The sequence below is a fragment of the Parambassis ranga genome, chromosome 16, assembly GCF_900634625.1.
Source record: "Parambassis ranga chromosome 16, fParRan2.1, whole genome shotgun sequence".
Classification (NCBI taxonomy): Eukaryota; Metazoa; Chordata; class Actinopteri; family Ambassidae; genus Parambassis; species Parambassis ranga.
Window position 1 is genome coordinate 21052509 of NC_041036.1, and position 16870 is coordinate 21069378.

Here is a 16870-nt window from a genome sequence, read left to right on the forward strand (position 1 = left end):
AGACAAAGCATATTGTATAACTTGTGAAGCAATGCATAACTTATGAGACTGAAGACCCTCCTTCAGCTTCAAGATGCAGTGCTTTAGGGACTATAGGGCATGTACTGTAGTGATCACACATGTGAGGCGCCTATAACTTCTGTTAAGATACAGTTAAAGATTCATGCAAGCATGTTGAGAGTGGTGCTGCCAGGGCTGGCTGCACAAAATTGTGCATGACTTTTGTGTGTGTGAGAGAGACTGCACAAACACACACATGCAAGTTCTTATCTTCTTGGCGCAGGATTTCTTTTCCCTTCATTGGGGGGGTAATCTCCCAGCATCCCACTGAGACATAGAGGCAGACAGTGGCTCAGTGAGGTTTGCAGTAAGCATCGCTCGCTCTCTCTCTCTCTCCCTCTCACCCTGCTTCATGCATAAATATCACCATGCAAAAAGGTGGAAGATACCCTCAGGCCACGATCTGAAATCAGCTTACCACCTCCTAAATCTTCACCCTAATCTTTATGGGGGAGTACGATCTGACCCCAGATCAGTATCACAGTAGTACCATCCAGCATTTCTTCAGCTAAGGCTGTGTAACTTTGGGTATGGACGTGTTGAAGCATATTGGCTTGCGAGAGCTGACATTTTGGTCATATTCACCTGTATTTGACAAGCAGAGAGATAAAAAATATTCTTTATTCAGACTCTAAAGTTCATACGCTGTATTTACAATGTCTTTTGAACCCAGGGGGACTGAAATCACAGTGGGCGACTGGAAGAACAGAAGATAAAGACATTGTTCCGCCGTTTGAAAAATATGCTTATTCACTGTCATTACAACAGTCTTTGCTCACCTTTTCATTCACAACCAGGATATGCCAGGGTATCTCAATAGTCTGTGACTTAAGTCAGTTGTCTTTCACCCACGTAGGATTGTCGTCAATTTGCCAACTGTTATTTCAACAAAAGCTATATATACACTGCTGTTCTGTATTCACACCAGGCAGAAAGTGAGATGGCAGACTTACAGAACAAGCTGTGTGAAAGAGTCTTCACATCAAGAGCTTAGCTGGCTCTGAAGCTTAGTTGGCTCTATCTAATGTTATACCTGTCGTTTCTTGCTAGCATGATGCTAGCTAGTTAGCATGAGACATACCTACTAGCTCAATTTTTAATAGCAATATAATAGCAATAATTGTAACAATATAGGTTAGGTAGCCAAGTGCAAGTAATAATAATAAGCACGCTCCATTCCCGTCTCCTAGCAACAGTGAGTGTTCATACGTATTAGGGGCGTGGCCTGTTCAGGAGAACTGAGGGCAGGATTTTTTACAGATTGGCTAGCTTCACCTCACTCTGTCCAGTTTAGTTAGACCATCTTTTTTATACATTGTATGTTAATGCATAGTGTACATGCAATGCATAAAAAAAGCCAAAAAAATTTTCAATAGAAAAAAAAGGTTTCATTGGACAATTCACCTTTAATCCATGTGTAATGTGTATCAAAAATTCAGGGTGAATTGCATGATGAAACTTTTTTTGTTTCCATTTTCGGTGATTGCATACTTACTGCTAATGGAGTTCCTCACAGTAGAGAGCTGCTGGAGCTATTTCCTCCTGACAGTTTATCCATTCACAGATTACTTCTGTGCAGTGTCTCCAGGTATAGAGCAGGTTGGCAGCTGCAGTCAGCAACCTGCGGCGATCATTTCAAAAGGCTTTGGTCTATATACAGGCGCTGCGGTTCAAAAACCTGGCAACCCCGCGGAACAAGACTCTAGGAAGAAGGGTGTAGTCACTGTATCTACTCTTTTACTAAGATGGAGATCCAACTAAAAGCACAAATTGGGGTTTTATCAGTATTTCAATTTACATTTTTATGAGCACAAAACGCTGTACTTCTCCTTTAAGCAATCAGGATTTCAGTGTCATTAACTTGCTGTTGCGAACACAAAGAAGTTAATCATGGAAAACAGTCCCGATAAGCTGCTCTTAACATTAAAAGACCGTAATCAGGTTTCTTGTAGTCCTGCACCATCATATCTAACCTGATGAAATGCCGTGTTGTTATTACGGCTCTGATTGTAACCCACAGCCACAATTATTTGCCACCGACCGCTCAAACCAAAGAAGACAGTGTAAACATGTCTGGGTTACAGGGGGCGTGGCCCTCTGTGGCCTCTCCTGCTGTTGTATTAGCCTCTGGTGTTCTATTTCCACCCCGACCCCACCCCTCTACTCTGTGTCTATTTGATAGTCTCCCCAGTGTGTGTAGCTAATAGCACTATCTCCCCCTGTAATTGCAGCGGGTCAGACCCAAAGACAGCAGAAGCCTAGTGTCCCCCCTCTCCTCTCCATCACCTTCCAGATTACAGGTAGGTGTTTTTAGTCACGCTGATAACGAAGCTTGAGCTTCTCCCTCCGTTTATACCTCCCAGCCCTGTTTTCTTCTTGCACACTTTTGCTCTCCCCTCCTACCTCCTGGACTCCTGTGACATATTCTCCCCCTCTCTCCTTGTCTTCTCCTCTTCTTATCTCTCTCCTGTTTCCTTATCCTGTCTTTTCTTGTCAACTACCATCATCTGCCTACTCTTCATCCCTCTGCTACTCTCCCTCCTCAATTTCCTCCTTTCCTCTGTGTTGCTTTTGGTTCTCCTCACTTTCCCTCTCCTCTTGCTCCCTTTTCCTCTTCCGTTTCCTTTTTCTTAATCCATCCTCACTCACTGTTTCCTCTCTCCTTATGCTTTATCTTCTCTGTGTTTTTCTGCTCTTCTCTTCTCTCTTGAAGGATGTGAAAAATGAAAATAATATTTCAAATATTGATTTTAACAACACTTTAAAGGCTCTCCCTGCTGTGGTGATACTTTAGATCAGTAATGTTATTATTGTAAGTGTGTACACAACATGCACATTTCAACAAAGCTACACCCAGGCTGGCTCTGTATTCAGACTAGAAACAACAAAATATTGTACTCTTTATTATAAAAAGCAGGGCAGAGGAGTCAAAGCCTTGAAGAGGATGTAAGAAAGAAAGAAAGAAATACTCCCACACAAACATGCATGTTTGTTCCTCTCTCTCTCTCTCTCCTTCATCCTCTCTGTCCTGTCTACCTCTTCTCCTCCTCTACCCGGCCGACTGTCAGAAGGAAGGTTCTTCCTTATGAGCCGGATCCTGTTCAAGGTTTCTTCCTGTCAAAAGGGAGATTTTCTTACCACTGTTGCTCTTAAGGGGGTCCAGGCTCTGGGTCTCTGTGAAGCGCCTTGAGACCATTCTGATTATAAAAAGTACTATATAAATAAAATTGAATTAAATGAAATTCAATTGAACTGAGCAAGAGTATGGATGGTGAGACGTTTTCCAGCCATGCAGACAGTAAGCCACACTTATGTAGGGGAATAAAAAAAAACTGTGAACTCATTGGAGAGTAGACGATGAAATAGACTGAAACAGAGAAGCAGAATATAGAGGGGTTTTTGTGTCTTTATCACACAAAGACCAATATTCTGTTGGTCCTCAATTTTATATTCATAGATTGATGTTAAAAGATTCAAGGGAGTGTAGTTCCTCAATAAGACGTGGATTAACAGTGGCTCAGCAAACTCACTATTTGACTTTCAGTGTATTTGTTAGAGGAATTAGACATTTTGCATTTCAAAAGCCCCACTTTCCGTCCGCCTGTACAGTTCTGAGGGAATTATGATCCGCTCTCCTGACTATGGGAGACTTGAAACTCTTAGATGTCTTGTAGGAGAAGTTGAATACAGAAATAAAGGGCCTCAGGTTGAACATGAAGAGGATTCTTCTATGACTCTCTAAATGTCTGCTTGAAAAACCTTATTTAATATCATGACAAGTGGAATCCATCCATTTGTTATAAAGTGTTGACACTTGAATTTTAATTAAGCATCATAGCTTGGTTTTGGTGGCCAAGTAAGACCAATGAACTGCAACCCTCTGAACCCCACTAAGTTTCTGGGTGTTTTCCTGTCCTGGAGTCAGTGCTCCTTCTACAAACCACACAATCATGGCTGGAAGAAAAAAAAATTTAGGCTGAGGACAGTCTTAACAGATTTTGAAAAGACTAGAAGGACACACTAACACACTGGCTTCAGATGATTTTATGATGATGGGCGTCACACACTTAACAACTGCTCCTTATAAGAGATCACAGACTGCATTATCAAACCAACTGAAGACAACTGAACGCAGCAAACTCTTTACAAGCAAACATACCAGCTGGTGGCAGCAATGCAGCAATTTGTTATTTGCCAACCGCTAAAAAACTTAAAGACGAAGGAGGAAGAGGAAGAAGAGGAAGAGAAAGAAAACAAACACTGATGACAGTCGGGTCACTGCTGCTGCTGCTGCTGTCTGTGACAACATGTTTGTGATCAGTTCACCTGTGTTTCCTTCACACACTAACACTAACAGATTTTAGAACACGACTGTTCACAACTAGGGCAGATAGGGAATCGGGCAATGTATCGTAGTGTGTCCCAGCTTTACGCAACTCAGTCTAATCCCATATAGTCGCTTAACTTTGAATGTGTTGTTTTGCACACACTGACATCAGTAAATGTTCTTTTGTTACACACAAGGACACTACATTTCTTTAGTGGCAGCAGTAAACATCATATAATTGAATGCACTTATGTGCAGTCTGCCAATATTCATTTTCAGCACTGAGCACACGATTTGTCAATCACAATCTTTACCTACAACCTCAGCCAGTCCACCGTTTTAATGTCTAAACGGAAAATAAGATGGCATTCAAAATGGCCCAGGATCTTCAGACTTTTTCAACAGGCAGTGGAAATGGTGTGTAAACTATAGATTAAAATATGTTACTATTTTTTAACAGTATGTGACTGTTGTGTTACAGATTCTATGAATCAGTCTTTCTCTCTACTCAGCACATCAGCTAACAGAATAGTGTCTGTGTAAATGCTTTAATTTGAGCAAATGAATAAAGAGGTTATATGGTCACATTTTAAGCTTGTTTTGTATTGTGCCAGTCTTTGAGTGCCAGTATGTGTGTCCTGTGTTGTCAAACTGATGAAGATGTCTTCATTTGTTGTTGTTTTTTCTATTTTTTTCGTCAGCTTCAGTGCACTACAGCTCTCCTGGCTGCTGTAGTTTTCTTTGTAGGAGCACAGTGAATATCATCTCATGATAACACAACAGATGGTACCAATTCAGGATTTCGTTCTTCTCCAGCAGGTTCAAATTAAAATAAAAAAAAGTCTGCAAACACTTACAGGTTTAGATCGTCCACTGTGAGCATTGTACCTGATGTTATCTCCAATCCTCTCCCATGCTTTTGATGCTAGAATTTAATGAATCCAATGTCAGAACAACAAAAAAATACAGTCTGAATCATTCTGAAGGTAACATTGAAGAAAAACTGCTGTAAAGGCAGAGCCCCTGTTTACAGGCTTCTTCTGTAGCTGTAAAGGAAAAGAGGCTCAGAGGTGTCAGTCATAGTGAGGAGCTCCAGGTGGAGGGTTGAAGCTGCCTTCTGAGTGAGCAGGACTCTCTTATCCCTGGAAGCATGATGCTGCTGTGAGCTGTTTGCCTGCTGCTTTTAACATTTGACACCAGGAAAATGTCTGTATCTGCTCTTAGCTCAGATTGCAGACTGTAAATACAGTTAATAGATTTAATGTGCTATGTTGAACTCAAATAAATTGTATTTATACTATACAGTGCTGATAACATGTTTTACAGGGAAAATGTCTGCCATTACTAACAGACCCAAATGTTTTTTTTCGTTTTGTTTTGTTTTGTTAATTTGGAAACACAGTCATGTTCAGAAGTTAGTAAACCTCAGTCCTGCTTCCATGAAGAGTCTTTCTCCTGGTAACCCTTCAAACAAACTGTACTTGTTCAGTCCACTTCTAATTGTGCTGTCACATTAACACTGAGCATGCTCAGTGAGGATTGATTTTGTTTTTACCAAACAGCAACTACAGAAACAATGTCTGTTTCAGTTGCTAGACCTAGCAGTGGTCTGTTTTTGTCAGAAATAACCAACTGCAGAACACTGAGCTTGATCAGTATCCAACACAGATGGGTAAAAAAGGGAAACCATGATCCCCTTGTGCTAAGCTAAGCTAATAGAAATGCTGTTGGTAGCTTGAATGGTTTCAGTCTGAAGCTTCAATGAGCCTGGCATCAAATGCTGCCTTTGTCCCTCATTTGAATTAAGCTTCAAATAGGTCATCATAACAGCTTTCACAGTGCAAGAGTTCCAAGAGTGCTTGGAATGCTACTGACAACAACATACTGTACTTGTAAAGTGTGCATGCATAAATGCATAAACTCTGGACCTCTGCATATCAAATTTATTTATGGTGGCACAGTTGAGTAGACATGTAGAGATGTATTCTGCCCAGTTGTCACACAGCTCGACCTTTTTTGCATGGTGATAGCATCACTGCCTTATTTATTTTCAAGTTCCTCAGTGGGAGTTCAGACAGCCATGCACTTACCAGTTCCATCATGTAACAGGCTTTCTAAATCCAACATGGCACGATGAGGGAAGTAGATGCCAAATTACACCTCATGGAATAAACATGAGCCAAGACATTGTCACTGTTGGCTTACACCTTCAGCGTTGCATTGTTGCATCTTTCGCTGAGAGTCTGTGGGCATGGCTTCACAATGTTTTATGCTGCTAGCAAGGTGCTACAAAAGATAATCATTGCTAATTTATCATTCTGACACGCTAACAGAGAGGTGATAAACAAAACAAAGGGATAATAGTGTGTCTGCTTCACAGGCTTGTTCCGGTTGCACTGTGGAATGACCACCATATATGTGTTTCCTTGTTCCTATTGACCCTAAATGCCTCACAGTTATTTTATCCGTTGCTTATTTTATGTCTCCCACTTTTACACAGCCTCCCTCCCTGTGGAAAACAAGCTGTGCAAGGGTCCGATCCCCAACAGGTCCCAGCTGTGCCAAATCCCTTGTCCCATAGACTGTGAGGTGTCGCCGTGGGGAGCCTGGGGACCGTGCACCTTTGAGAACTGTGACGATCAGACTGCAAAGAAAGGTACCAATGCATCACATGTACATGATTAATCATTACAACTTATTTCTATAATTTCTTATTTATATGCCAACTATAATAACTTCACTAGGACTAAAGAAGGGCTTATGTGCCGTGCATCTTTATATCCTCATCTTTCGGTGAATGTCAAATTTCTTGTTCTAATTGTTCCTAAAAGTCAGCTCCCGATCTGCAACATCTGCATCAACACTAAGAATCTCCCACAAAGCTGCAGGTTTTCAGTCCAATGTGGATCAGTTTATATATAGCGTTATATAAAGATCAGACCCAATCACAACTGGAATTAAAACATCTTTCCAATGTAAAACATGCCATAGTTGGTTTATAGTGTAGTTTGACATTATTTATTTATTTATTTTCTCAAAAATTAAATATTCACTATTATTCTGAATGTATAAACTAGCAATAAATCACAATTTTAATGATGAAAACAAGGCAAATTCATATATAGATGCAAATATAAATATTATATGGTCATGGAAGAAATTCTTCTGACGTTTGCATCCTGACTAAGAAAGGACAGTCAAAAAATATTTTTTTATTTATATATTATTTTCAATCAGTAGTTTGTCTCTTTGTTGTTTGAGAGTTTTCTATTTTAAAAAAATATCAGCCGTCACTATGATTCAGTTTGGTCCCCCTCTTAGATAAGAATTTGGGCATGTCAGTAAGACGGAGTGTCTCGGTAATGTTTTTCTAAATACTCCCACTCCTTTTCTTTTTTTTTTTTTGCCTTTATGAAACACTGAAACTAATTCATCACTCATCTGTCATCCTCATTCCGGCACAGAGATAAATTCTGACAAACAACAACAACCTCTGTGTTCTTCCTTTTTTGTTGCTAATTATGGAATGGTTGATTTTACAGCATTAATGCTGCTTGCATTATCTTTGTTGTTCTTGTGTTTTTTTTAAATGTTTTTATGTTTTTAACTGATGCTCAATTCTGAACTGATATATCAGCCATGCAATTTAGTGGTAATGTGTTTGCCAAAGCATAACACTGTCATTGGCCTCTTTGCATGAGTGCATCACTTAGATATGCATTGCGACGTCCCGTCTGTGCTAAGATGTGCAGTTCAAGCTCGGACCGTGCAGGCAAATCATGGAGGCTTCATCTTATTCCCCTTTCATATTAATGAGCTGTCTCAATAAGTCAAGCATCAAGCCAAACACAGCTTCCACTTTGAGAGGTGGAACGAGTTACTCAGTTTTATAAGTTTGAGGTCTAATGTAAAGGGGGACAGTTTATAGTATGTGCACATTTATTTTTTAACATCCCTCATCCTCCACTACATTTACACATTTAGTCCAGCAGTCGTGGAGCAAACAGATTCCTGAACTCTAAAATGACAACCACTGAGCTGCTTCTACATCATGCAGAAGAGGTCTGAGGGTGATAGATGCTGTGTGTTTGTTCATTGTGGACAGTGGTGGTTTTAGGCACTGGCGAACCGGGCAGTCGCCCTGGGCGGCACAAGCAGTTGGAAAATAAAAAATCTGTGCAGCTAAGCAGTTTAATATATTATATTATCAATCATATTACTGTGTGTAGAATTGGCAAATTGGCCAAGGCAGGTGCCCCTGCTTGCTGAGAAGGTGCCGTACACAGAAGTTGTGTGAGAACAAGGGGGCACAGGGGACAGTTCACCTCTGGGTCTCCCAAATACAATGGACAGGGAGTGACTAAGGGATGTCTCACGCTGTCCTGCATTATTGCACACACATTGAACAATCGAAAGATGAGAGCACTTACTGTCAATACAAGATCTTTAAACAACAAGCATGTCCTCACAAGAAAACATTTACATTTTACACTTAAACATTTAAGTACGAACATGTCGTTTGCAGTCAGGTAGTTTTACACGTGGTAAAATGAGTCTGTTTTATGAACGTATTCAACTATTTTTTTGTGTTTGTTTAAAATGACTTTGGGTTATGTTGTTTAAAAAATATATTCTGTCATCATTACGTTCTGTTTGTGTTTCTCTAAATAGAACAACTAATAACACTGAATGCAGTCAGCTGTAACTATCTGGACAGTTTTTATTGAATGTTTTATAGCGTCCTTTGTAGTAAGCAGAGCTGATCGCTGCATTCAATCACTTAAAATGCAATTCGATGTGTAAGTAATCCAAGTATTCAGAATACTCAGATTGAGTAATGTAACAGAAAAGTTTTAGGGCATGTAATCTGTATTGAGTAACTGAATACTTAAGTATACAAAGTATACTTAGTTTAAAAGTATTCTTCCCAACACTGCTCTCGAGTTGTTGTGTTAGAGTTAATTTGGCCCAAATGCTGACAAACTCAAGCGACTAGTGAGTTTGACAAAAGGCCGAACAACAAAAACCACTAAAGAAATAAAACAAACTAAGTGCATGCAGGAGTTAATACAGGATAAACACAGCATAGACACAGGGACAACACTGAGGACACACAGGGCGGCACAAGGCTCAAATAAGCAAGGGTAACGAGACACAGGTGGCACACATTAGGACGGGGCAGCTGATCGACGGAGGGAGGAGACACAAGAGGACGGGAAGACAACACACCTGAAACAACAGGGAAAATCAGATTACCAATAAAACAGGAAATAGAACTCATTATTCAAAATAAAACTAAATCCCCAGAGGGGAACCGGACAACAAGAACACAGAACCAGGATCATCACCATTACAACACCGTTACTGTCTACAAATCAGATCTGAGAGGATTAGCAGGGTAGAAAGAGGGAACCTTTAAACTTTATCATAATTTTTATCTTATTTTGGCATCTTAACATAATCTTGCACCATGCACACATATGTCAATGGGCCATAGACACTATTTTTGTGTGGAGAGATTTTTGTAAATGTAAAATTGAAACTAAATTTTGCTTTTGTTTTATCTTTATCGCAAAAAGAACAAGGTTTATAAACAAAACCCATAAAGTTTGGAAAAGTCTTTTACTAAGCGTATGTGCACATGGAAGCATAGTACATTGTGTAAATGTGGAAGAGCTAAAGTTTGTCACTTGTTGTTCCCCTTCAGGTTTCAAACTGAGGAAACGACAGATCACAAACGAGCCCACTGGAGGTCCTGAAAACTGCCCACACCTGGTGGAGGCGGTGCCGTGTGACGAGCCCACTTGTTACGACTGGCAGCTGGTCAGCCTGGATCAGTGTGTTCCTGATGACGAGAAGCAATGCGGCTCTGGCACTCAGCTCCCACAGGTCCAGTGTGTCAACAGCAATGGTGAGAGCGAGAGAGAGAGAGAGAGAGAGGGAGGGAGGAGAATTTAATGTCTTTATTCCAGGAGATGATGTGATTCTGCAGGCTGATGAGCAGTGCAGCTGCCAATGCTGCCTCGTGCCACACAGATTCTAAATGAAGTGATTAATTAGTTCAAATTGGATAGTTAATTCCTGCTTTGTACTTCCTTGTACAGGGTTGTAGTTTTGACATACCTCACATTGACCTATATTTTTAAGGGCACCTCTTCACCTCTTACCAGTCACCAACATCAGGCATGTTTTAAAAGCAGGAAAACTTATGCAAGATGATGTGATTGTTTACACTCAGCATGTAGTGCATTTGTGTTTGCACCTCATGCGGTGACAGAATAACTCTTTCACATTGATCTGTGGTGTACAAAGCCATACCTCAGCCTTACCGCACCTTCTTGCCGAACCAAATACTAAAAACATTCCTATCAACATTCACACTACCTCTTTTGGTTGTAACCTCTGTTGTTTGACTGGAAACCAGCCATGTTAAATTAGAGGTTAGAGATGTAGGGGTTGGATTAGGGCTGGGGTTCAGGGATTCTCAGAAGTACCCAGCCTGTAGTAGGAACAGGGTTGGTCCAGCAGCCATACAGCGGCACGCTCCTCGTCCTCCCTGTTAAACTTCTCCTGCTCGAATGTCTGCCTGATTCAGTGTTGCCACCTCTCTCTTTCTCTCTTGCTGTCTCTTCCTCTCTGCACGCACAATTAAACCTTACTCGCACTAAATCAAATCAATCCTCCGTGGCCCTGAGTCTTGGAGTACCTTGTGCCCTTTGCTGCTCCTAGTTTTTACTGCTGCTCTTTATTACTGTAAATCTTTAATATTAGGGGCGACAGTGCAGAGATGCTTGCCAGATGTCCTATTGCCTTCAGACAAAATAATTTCAAATACATTATTGATTTTTTTTTTTAACCAGTTTCTGGTGAGCTACGTAGAACAGCAATTTATTCAGCATGTAAAGTTAGACGATGCTACAGTTGTACAGTCTCGTTAAGTTCCAAATGTACTCAGTAAATCTCTGTTTTATGATCCTGTGCTGCCACTTTGTTCATGTTTTCCCCACTAGAGGACTAGATTTGTCCTTCTGACGTCTCCCACAAATCACGCCTCAGCTGCCGGTATTCAGTGGAGCTGCTTCGGCAGTACCCCCCTTCCATGCTCCCCTTCCCTCGTGCTGCAGGAGCAGCAGAAACTCTGCACATGTTGTTCTTTCTCCTCTTGACTTTGCTTGATTGATCCCTCTCACATTCACTCCCTCATCTGATGAAAATTGATTTGTTCTGTTTGGATTTTTGCTCTGCTTTTCGCCTCAGAGATTTTTCACTGCAATGTTGGCTCTATCCCCTCTCGCAGTGAGTCCCAGTCATAAAAGAAAAGGCCACACGCAGCCAGGCCTCAGACAAGAGGCGAAGGTCGATACAAATGTTATTGAAACTGGCTATTGATATTCCCCATGCCGACTGCCTGCCCACTTAGGCAAGGAGCTGTTTCTTCTCTGCATACTGAGCGTGGAGGTTTTTTCCTCTCTTGGTGGGTGTTCTGTTCATTCATGTTTTTCTCTGTGTGAGCCTGAAAACTGCTCGGGTCCCTTGTCACTTCTTATTTTCATGCTTTCTCAGTTCAGTCATGATTGGTTCACTGCATATCTGTCAAAGTGACATCTTAATGCAAAGTCAGGGCCTGTCGGACTTTTGAAGCTTCTTCTCTGCTTGAAATTTCAATTCCAACCATAGATAGGTTTACATTTTTCCTGGTTGTATGCATCTCCTCAAAACAGAAAATATTCTCCTTCTCCCAATTCATTGCAGTACACGAAGCAAGTAATATGTGGGTTAATATAATCCACTTATGGCCGATACCAGGAGCTAATCAATAAAACATGAGCAATACTGTGTAAATGTGGGAATCCCATGTGACTTTGAGCTTTCCATGTTCAACGCCAGTTTTGTATGGAGACAGGCTGGCATCCAAGTGCATCAGTATGAATATTTTACAGAAAATCCATATAAAGAGGACCATAATCAACTGTCATATCAATACTGAAAATGACAAGTGAAATACTTTAAATTATTTCTGCAGTGATGCAGAGTTTAGGATAATCTAGGAATATCAAACTGGCAAGATCTTTCTTCGCTATGTTTCATATTTTTCTGAAGATGTTTGACAGTAACTATTTAAAGCTGCCATTCCTCTGCTCTCATCTACATTTTGATTTACTTAAGCAGCAAAATGGAATGTCAAATTCCTCTAGCTATCAAATAAAATGTGTATAATCTCAAATCATAGATTTTTTCATGTCATGATATGAGATTTTCTTCTCTATCATGGCTAAAAGATCTGACCTAACATGAATCTGGAGGATTTAATGTAGCTGTAGCATACTGTCTCTGCTGTGGTGGAATCTACATGATGATGGAATTGATTCATTTTACGGCCAATGTCCTCAATGCAGGCAGGATTGTCCTTGACCCCTGAAGGCCAGCAAACTTTAAACTACAGCAGTGGCCCTTGCATGACTCCACACACTCTTGCTGTTGTGTGTGTCATTCATTTCTACAACGAGCTACTGACACCATCATTTATTATTTATTTATGACATAATGGTGATAAACAGTGGGTAGGGGAGCCCTCTAGCCTTGGGGCCCTAGCTACCAAGGGAATGTTATGAAAGAATATATCGGTTACCACAAAGTATCCAAAAATCCCCCCGTTTCTGTTCTATTTTTGGCTCATGGTTCTGCATCCTGATTTAATTGTGACCCTTTACAAAAGATCCTTTGGTAAATATAAAAACATAAAACAGAAAAAGTACTCAGATCCTTTACTCACTGGGTATAAAAGCTCGCTGTTCAAAATCCCAAAACGAAAGTACAACAGATTATTGTCCTCTGTGATGGATATATTATTGTGTATGACATTATGATAATCCTGCTGGATCCATTTGTAAGCAGTGTACTGTGAAGCTTTATTTAAGCAGTGAGGTGGTGTTTGCCAACCAAAATGTCCACTATGTAGATTTGTTGTTTGGGGATTTCCTTTCTTTTCTGATAGCTCAGAGGGAGAATTTCCATTAGTTACTTTATTGGTTGTTTGCATTTCCTAGCAATGCTTCTGCATTGCTCTGGACCCATGCGTGTTTGTTATACTATGCTGCCAGTAAATGAAGTGAATTTATCCCTGAGCTTTGAAAAGCAGTGGTATGAGGCTGTGAGCACAGCTGCTTTCCTGCTCATTGGAACACTATCTGTGGATTCTGTAACTCTTTAGACTTCATGATTAAAGCTATAGTACAATAAATGTGAACCAGTGGTTCTGACATGTGATATACCACATGAGTTCACAGAGCCAGTGTCAGTGTTATCTTAGTGCTCAGGAGCACAATCATATAAGCTTTCTCCACGGGCTGTATGTAGTCAGTGTTACACCCATTATAAAGTAATGTGCTATAATCATAATCATAAAAACCAAAGCAATGTTATGATGGCTGCAGCCAGGCGCACAGGGACAGCTATGTCATCACATGGCTACAGTTTTAATCATGCAGCCTCAATCAGCCTGAGAGCAGATCCAGAAATGCAACATTCATAACACTGTATCACAATACAGCCCAGATTGTGAGAAAGAAAACTGTATTTTCCTGCTGCATGTGAAGCCCTGTAAACATGACTCAAAAAGGGTTAATATGGCATGTGTAATTATGAACAAGATTATGTTTTATGTATCTTTTGAAAGGTAACTTGAGCTCTCGAATAAATGCACTGTTATGTGGAGTATTAAGCAGTATAAAATAGATAATGCACTATATAAAACCTTCTTCCTGCCTACTTAGATCTTCTCCTGTACATTTTCCTGTATGTTTTAAATGCTCACCTCTTGTCTGAGGACTTTGTTTCTGCAGCAGACAGAATTAACTTCCCAAACTGTCTGAGAGGCCTTAAGAAAACAAGCACGTCTCCACAATTCAAAATGGGCTGTGTGCTTGACATTGTGCCATCAATTAAGGTACACAGCTGCTCAGCTTCTCAGCCACTCCGCTCCTCTCTGTAGCTGAAGCGATTTTTGAGGATGACAATTTAATTGTTGTAAAAAGACTTTGAACCTTAAAATGCATTCTCCTCAGTCATGTTACGCCCCACTCTATTCTAAACTGGTGCTGATTTTTTTTTTCTTGTACTTTTATTTATTTATTTTTTGCATTTTGCAATATTTCCCAACATATAATTGGCAGAATAGCCTGATAGCATAGTTGCTATGTGTTTGTTGTGGTATGTCATATGGCCCTTGCACAGTGTTCAATACTTTGGATTGACCATTAGAATGTGCATATATAGCTACACGAAAATTCCTTTAAAAGTGAGACTCACACAAATCCATCAGGCTCCAAGCTACAGTATATGCTATGTCATCCAAACTGTTTGGATGAATCTACAACCTGTGACAAAGTACTGTCATTTATGGGCTTGCTTTTAGTGTGACGGTAGTATTTGTTTTCATACAAGTGCTACTCGCTAGGTTTTCTTTGATTTGTTAATCTGATGTTAAAACTTGTGACAGATGGTGACTGATGGATGGTTTGTCCACTCAACTGCCAAGTATTATTTTAAAATATTCAAGTATTCTGTCCAAACTGTTTCTTATAGGATATAAAGGTTGAAAACAGGAAGAATCTGAACAAAGTCCTCTTCCATTTTCAGTGCCTTTGTTATTCTTATATGACCATAGCAGGGCTCCAGCTACAATATCCTCTGTTGTATCATATGTTTCCGTGTTTAGAGTGGGCTCGTCTTGGCAGTGTAATTGGCATACATTGTATGGAAGCTCTGCCTGCATTCTGTCAACATTAGTTCAAATCAAAGTATAACTAGCACTACTAGCATGTGTGTATTTCCTTTCCTGTCCTCTTACCACCAGCTTTTTTCCCCTTCTGTTGTCTTCAGGAGAGCAGTTGGACAGGGATCTCTGCTCATCGTCCCCGGCTCCAGCCCCTGTGCCCTGTGAGGTACCCTGCTCCAGAGACTGTGTTCTCAGCGACTGGACGTCCTGGTCCACCTGCTCTCAGACGTGCTCCAGTAAGACCATCGAGGGCAAGCAAATGAGGACACGCTCCATTTTGGCTTACAATGCTGGGGAAGGTGAGTCTCCACCTGCCAGCAGCCTTCTGCAGCACCATGTATGGAAATATATGCAGATCAGGCCTGGATATTGGCTTAGTCATGGTCTTTCAAGTCGTCCTTTACTGTCACTCACTGAATGTCTGGATTTCACACTTGCCTGCATTTGTCCTTATCTGAAACAGTCTGCTTATCTGTCCGGGTGATTATTTCTGTTGGTCTGTCTCCTCGCCTGACACTCACTTTTTATCTGCTTCTGAGATCATTTCTCTGCATATGCTTGTTCTCTCTGGTTTAAATCTCTGTGTGCGTCTGCCTGTCATTTTGTTTTTCTCTTTGTCATATCACCGAGTGTTTTCATGTGTGTTGTCTTTGTGTGCATGTTTTCTTCACAGTCACTGCAATGGTTGTTGCATGGATTACAGTAATGGAGGGTAAAATGTTTCATGGAAGTTGTTGTTGGAAGTAGCATTAGCATTAGCATTGTTTTTATGTACATTATTGTAACAGCATTAGTGTTACAGATTTAACTGAATGTAGATTTATTAGTAATTTAATATATGTGTGTAATAGTGCTATAGGGTGACATTTTTGTGGGCCAACATAGATGTCATCCTGGTGTTCTAGACAAAACTCCAATATGATTTCTCCAAAATATTTTGGATTATGGCAGAAATTAGGCTTTGTGAGTCAACTTTATGCAAGACAATTAACATGACTTCAGTGCCACCACTAAAGATTACACCACTACATTGGTGCAATGGTGTAGTCCCAGTAAGCCACCAAAGAGTAAGACTTACATAAATCCTTAGTGGGACATTTACTGGGGTGTTGATGAAGATTCTCAGTCATCCAGGCCATTTTTATTTAGAAGCAAGGCATCTGGATTTGACGTTCTGCTCATTCAATCAGCTTCATCAGTCATTCCAGCTAGAGTAGGATTGTATCTGGATAGTCTTTAAGCTGGATACGTTCAGACCTATTTTCAAATCTGGCTATCACACAAGCGTGTCTGCGCTTAATCCGGCTTGTTTGCGGTCCTCCAAACCACTAGGTGGCGCCTTGTAATATACAGAGTGCGTTCAGGCCGCGGTAGGACCACGTGTGCGCATGCGTCTTTTTGTCCCGTGTCGCGCCCCATGAACCGGAAGTAGCACATCACTAACCGGAAGTAGCACGTCACTAACCGGAAGTTAGCTAGCCACATTTGCTCTCGTAGGTGGATCTAGCTGGATTTGAGGTGTTGATTTGGAGGTGATGATTCTTATATCCACTTTCTACTGACAGATGGAGGTCTTGGCTTGATGAAGCCAGCAGGACCACTTCATATGCACCCACCCCTTGGCGAGAAATTCTGTCCATAAAAATTGTGAACAGAATCCGTGTCAAAGTGCAGCCCTGGGACTGAATGGCCTGTAGCAATGGACC

General features: G+C 40.8%; 1 protein-coding gene across 1 annotated transcript in view; it reads left to right on the plus strand.

Moving 5' to 3' along the window:
* thsd7ab (thrombospondin, type I, domain containing 7Ab) overlaps positions 1-16870 on the plus strand; it is a 127761-nt gene that overhangs the window by 57280 nt on the left and 53611 nt on the right. Inside the window, exons 5-9 of the mRNA XM_028425480.1 lie at positions 2292-2360; positions 6888-7043; positions 10095-10298; positions 15269-15463; positions 15838-15876. Coding sequence (XP_028281281.1) covers positions 2292-2360; positions 6888-7043; positions 10095-10298; positions 15269-15463; positions 15838-15876 — 663 coding nt within the window. The remainder of the gene's footprint in view (positions 1-2291; positions 2361-6887; positions 7044-10094; positions 10299-15268; positions 15464-15837; positions 15877-16870) is intronic.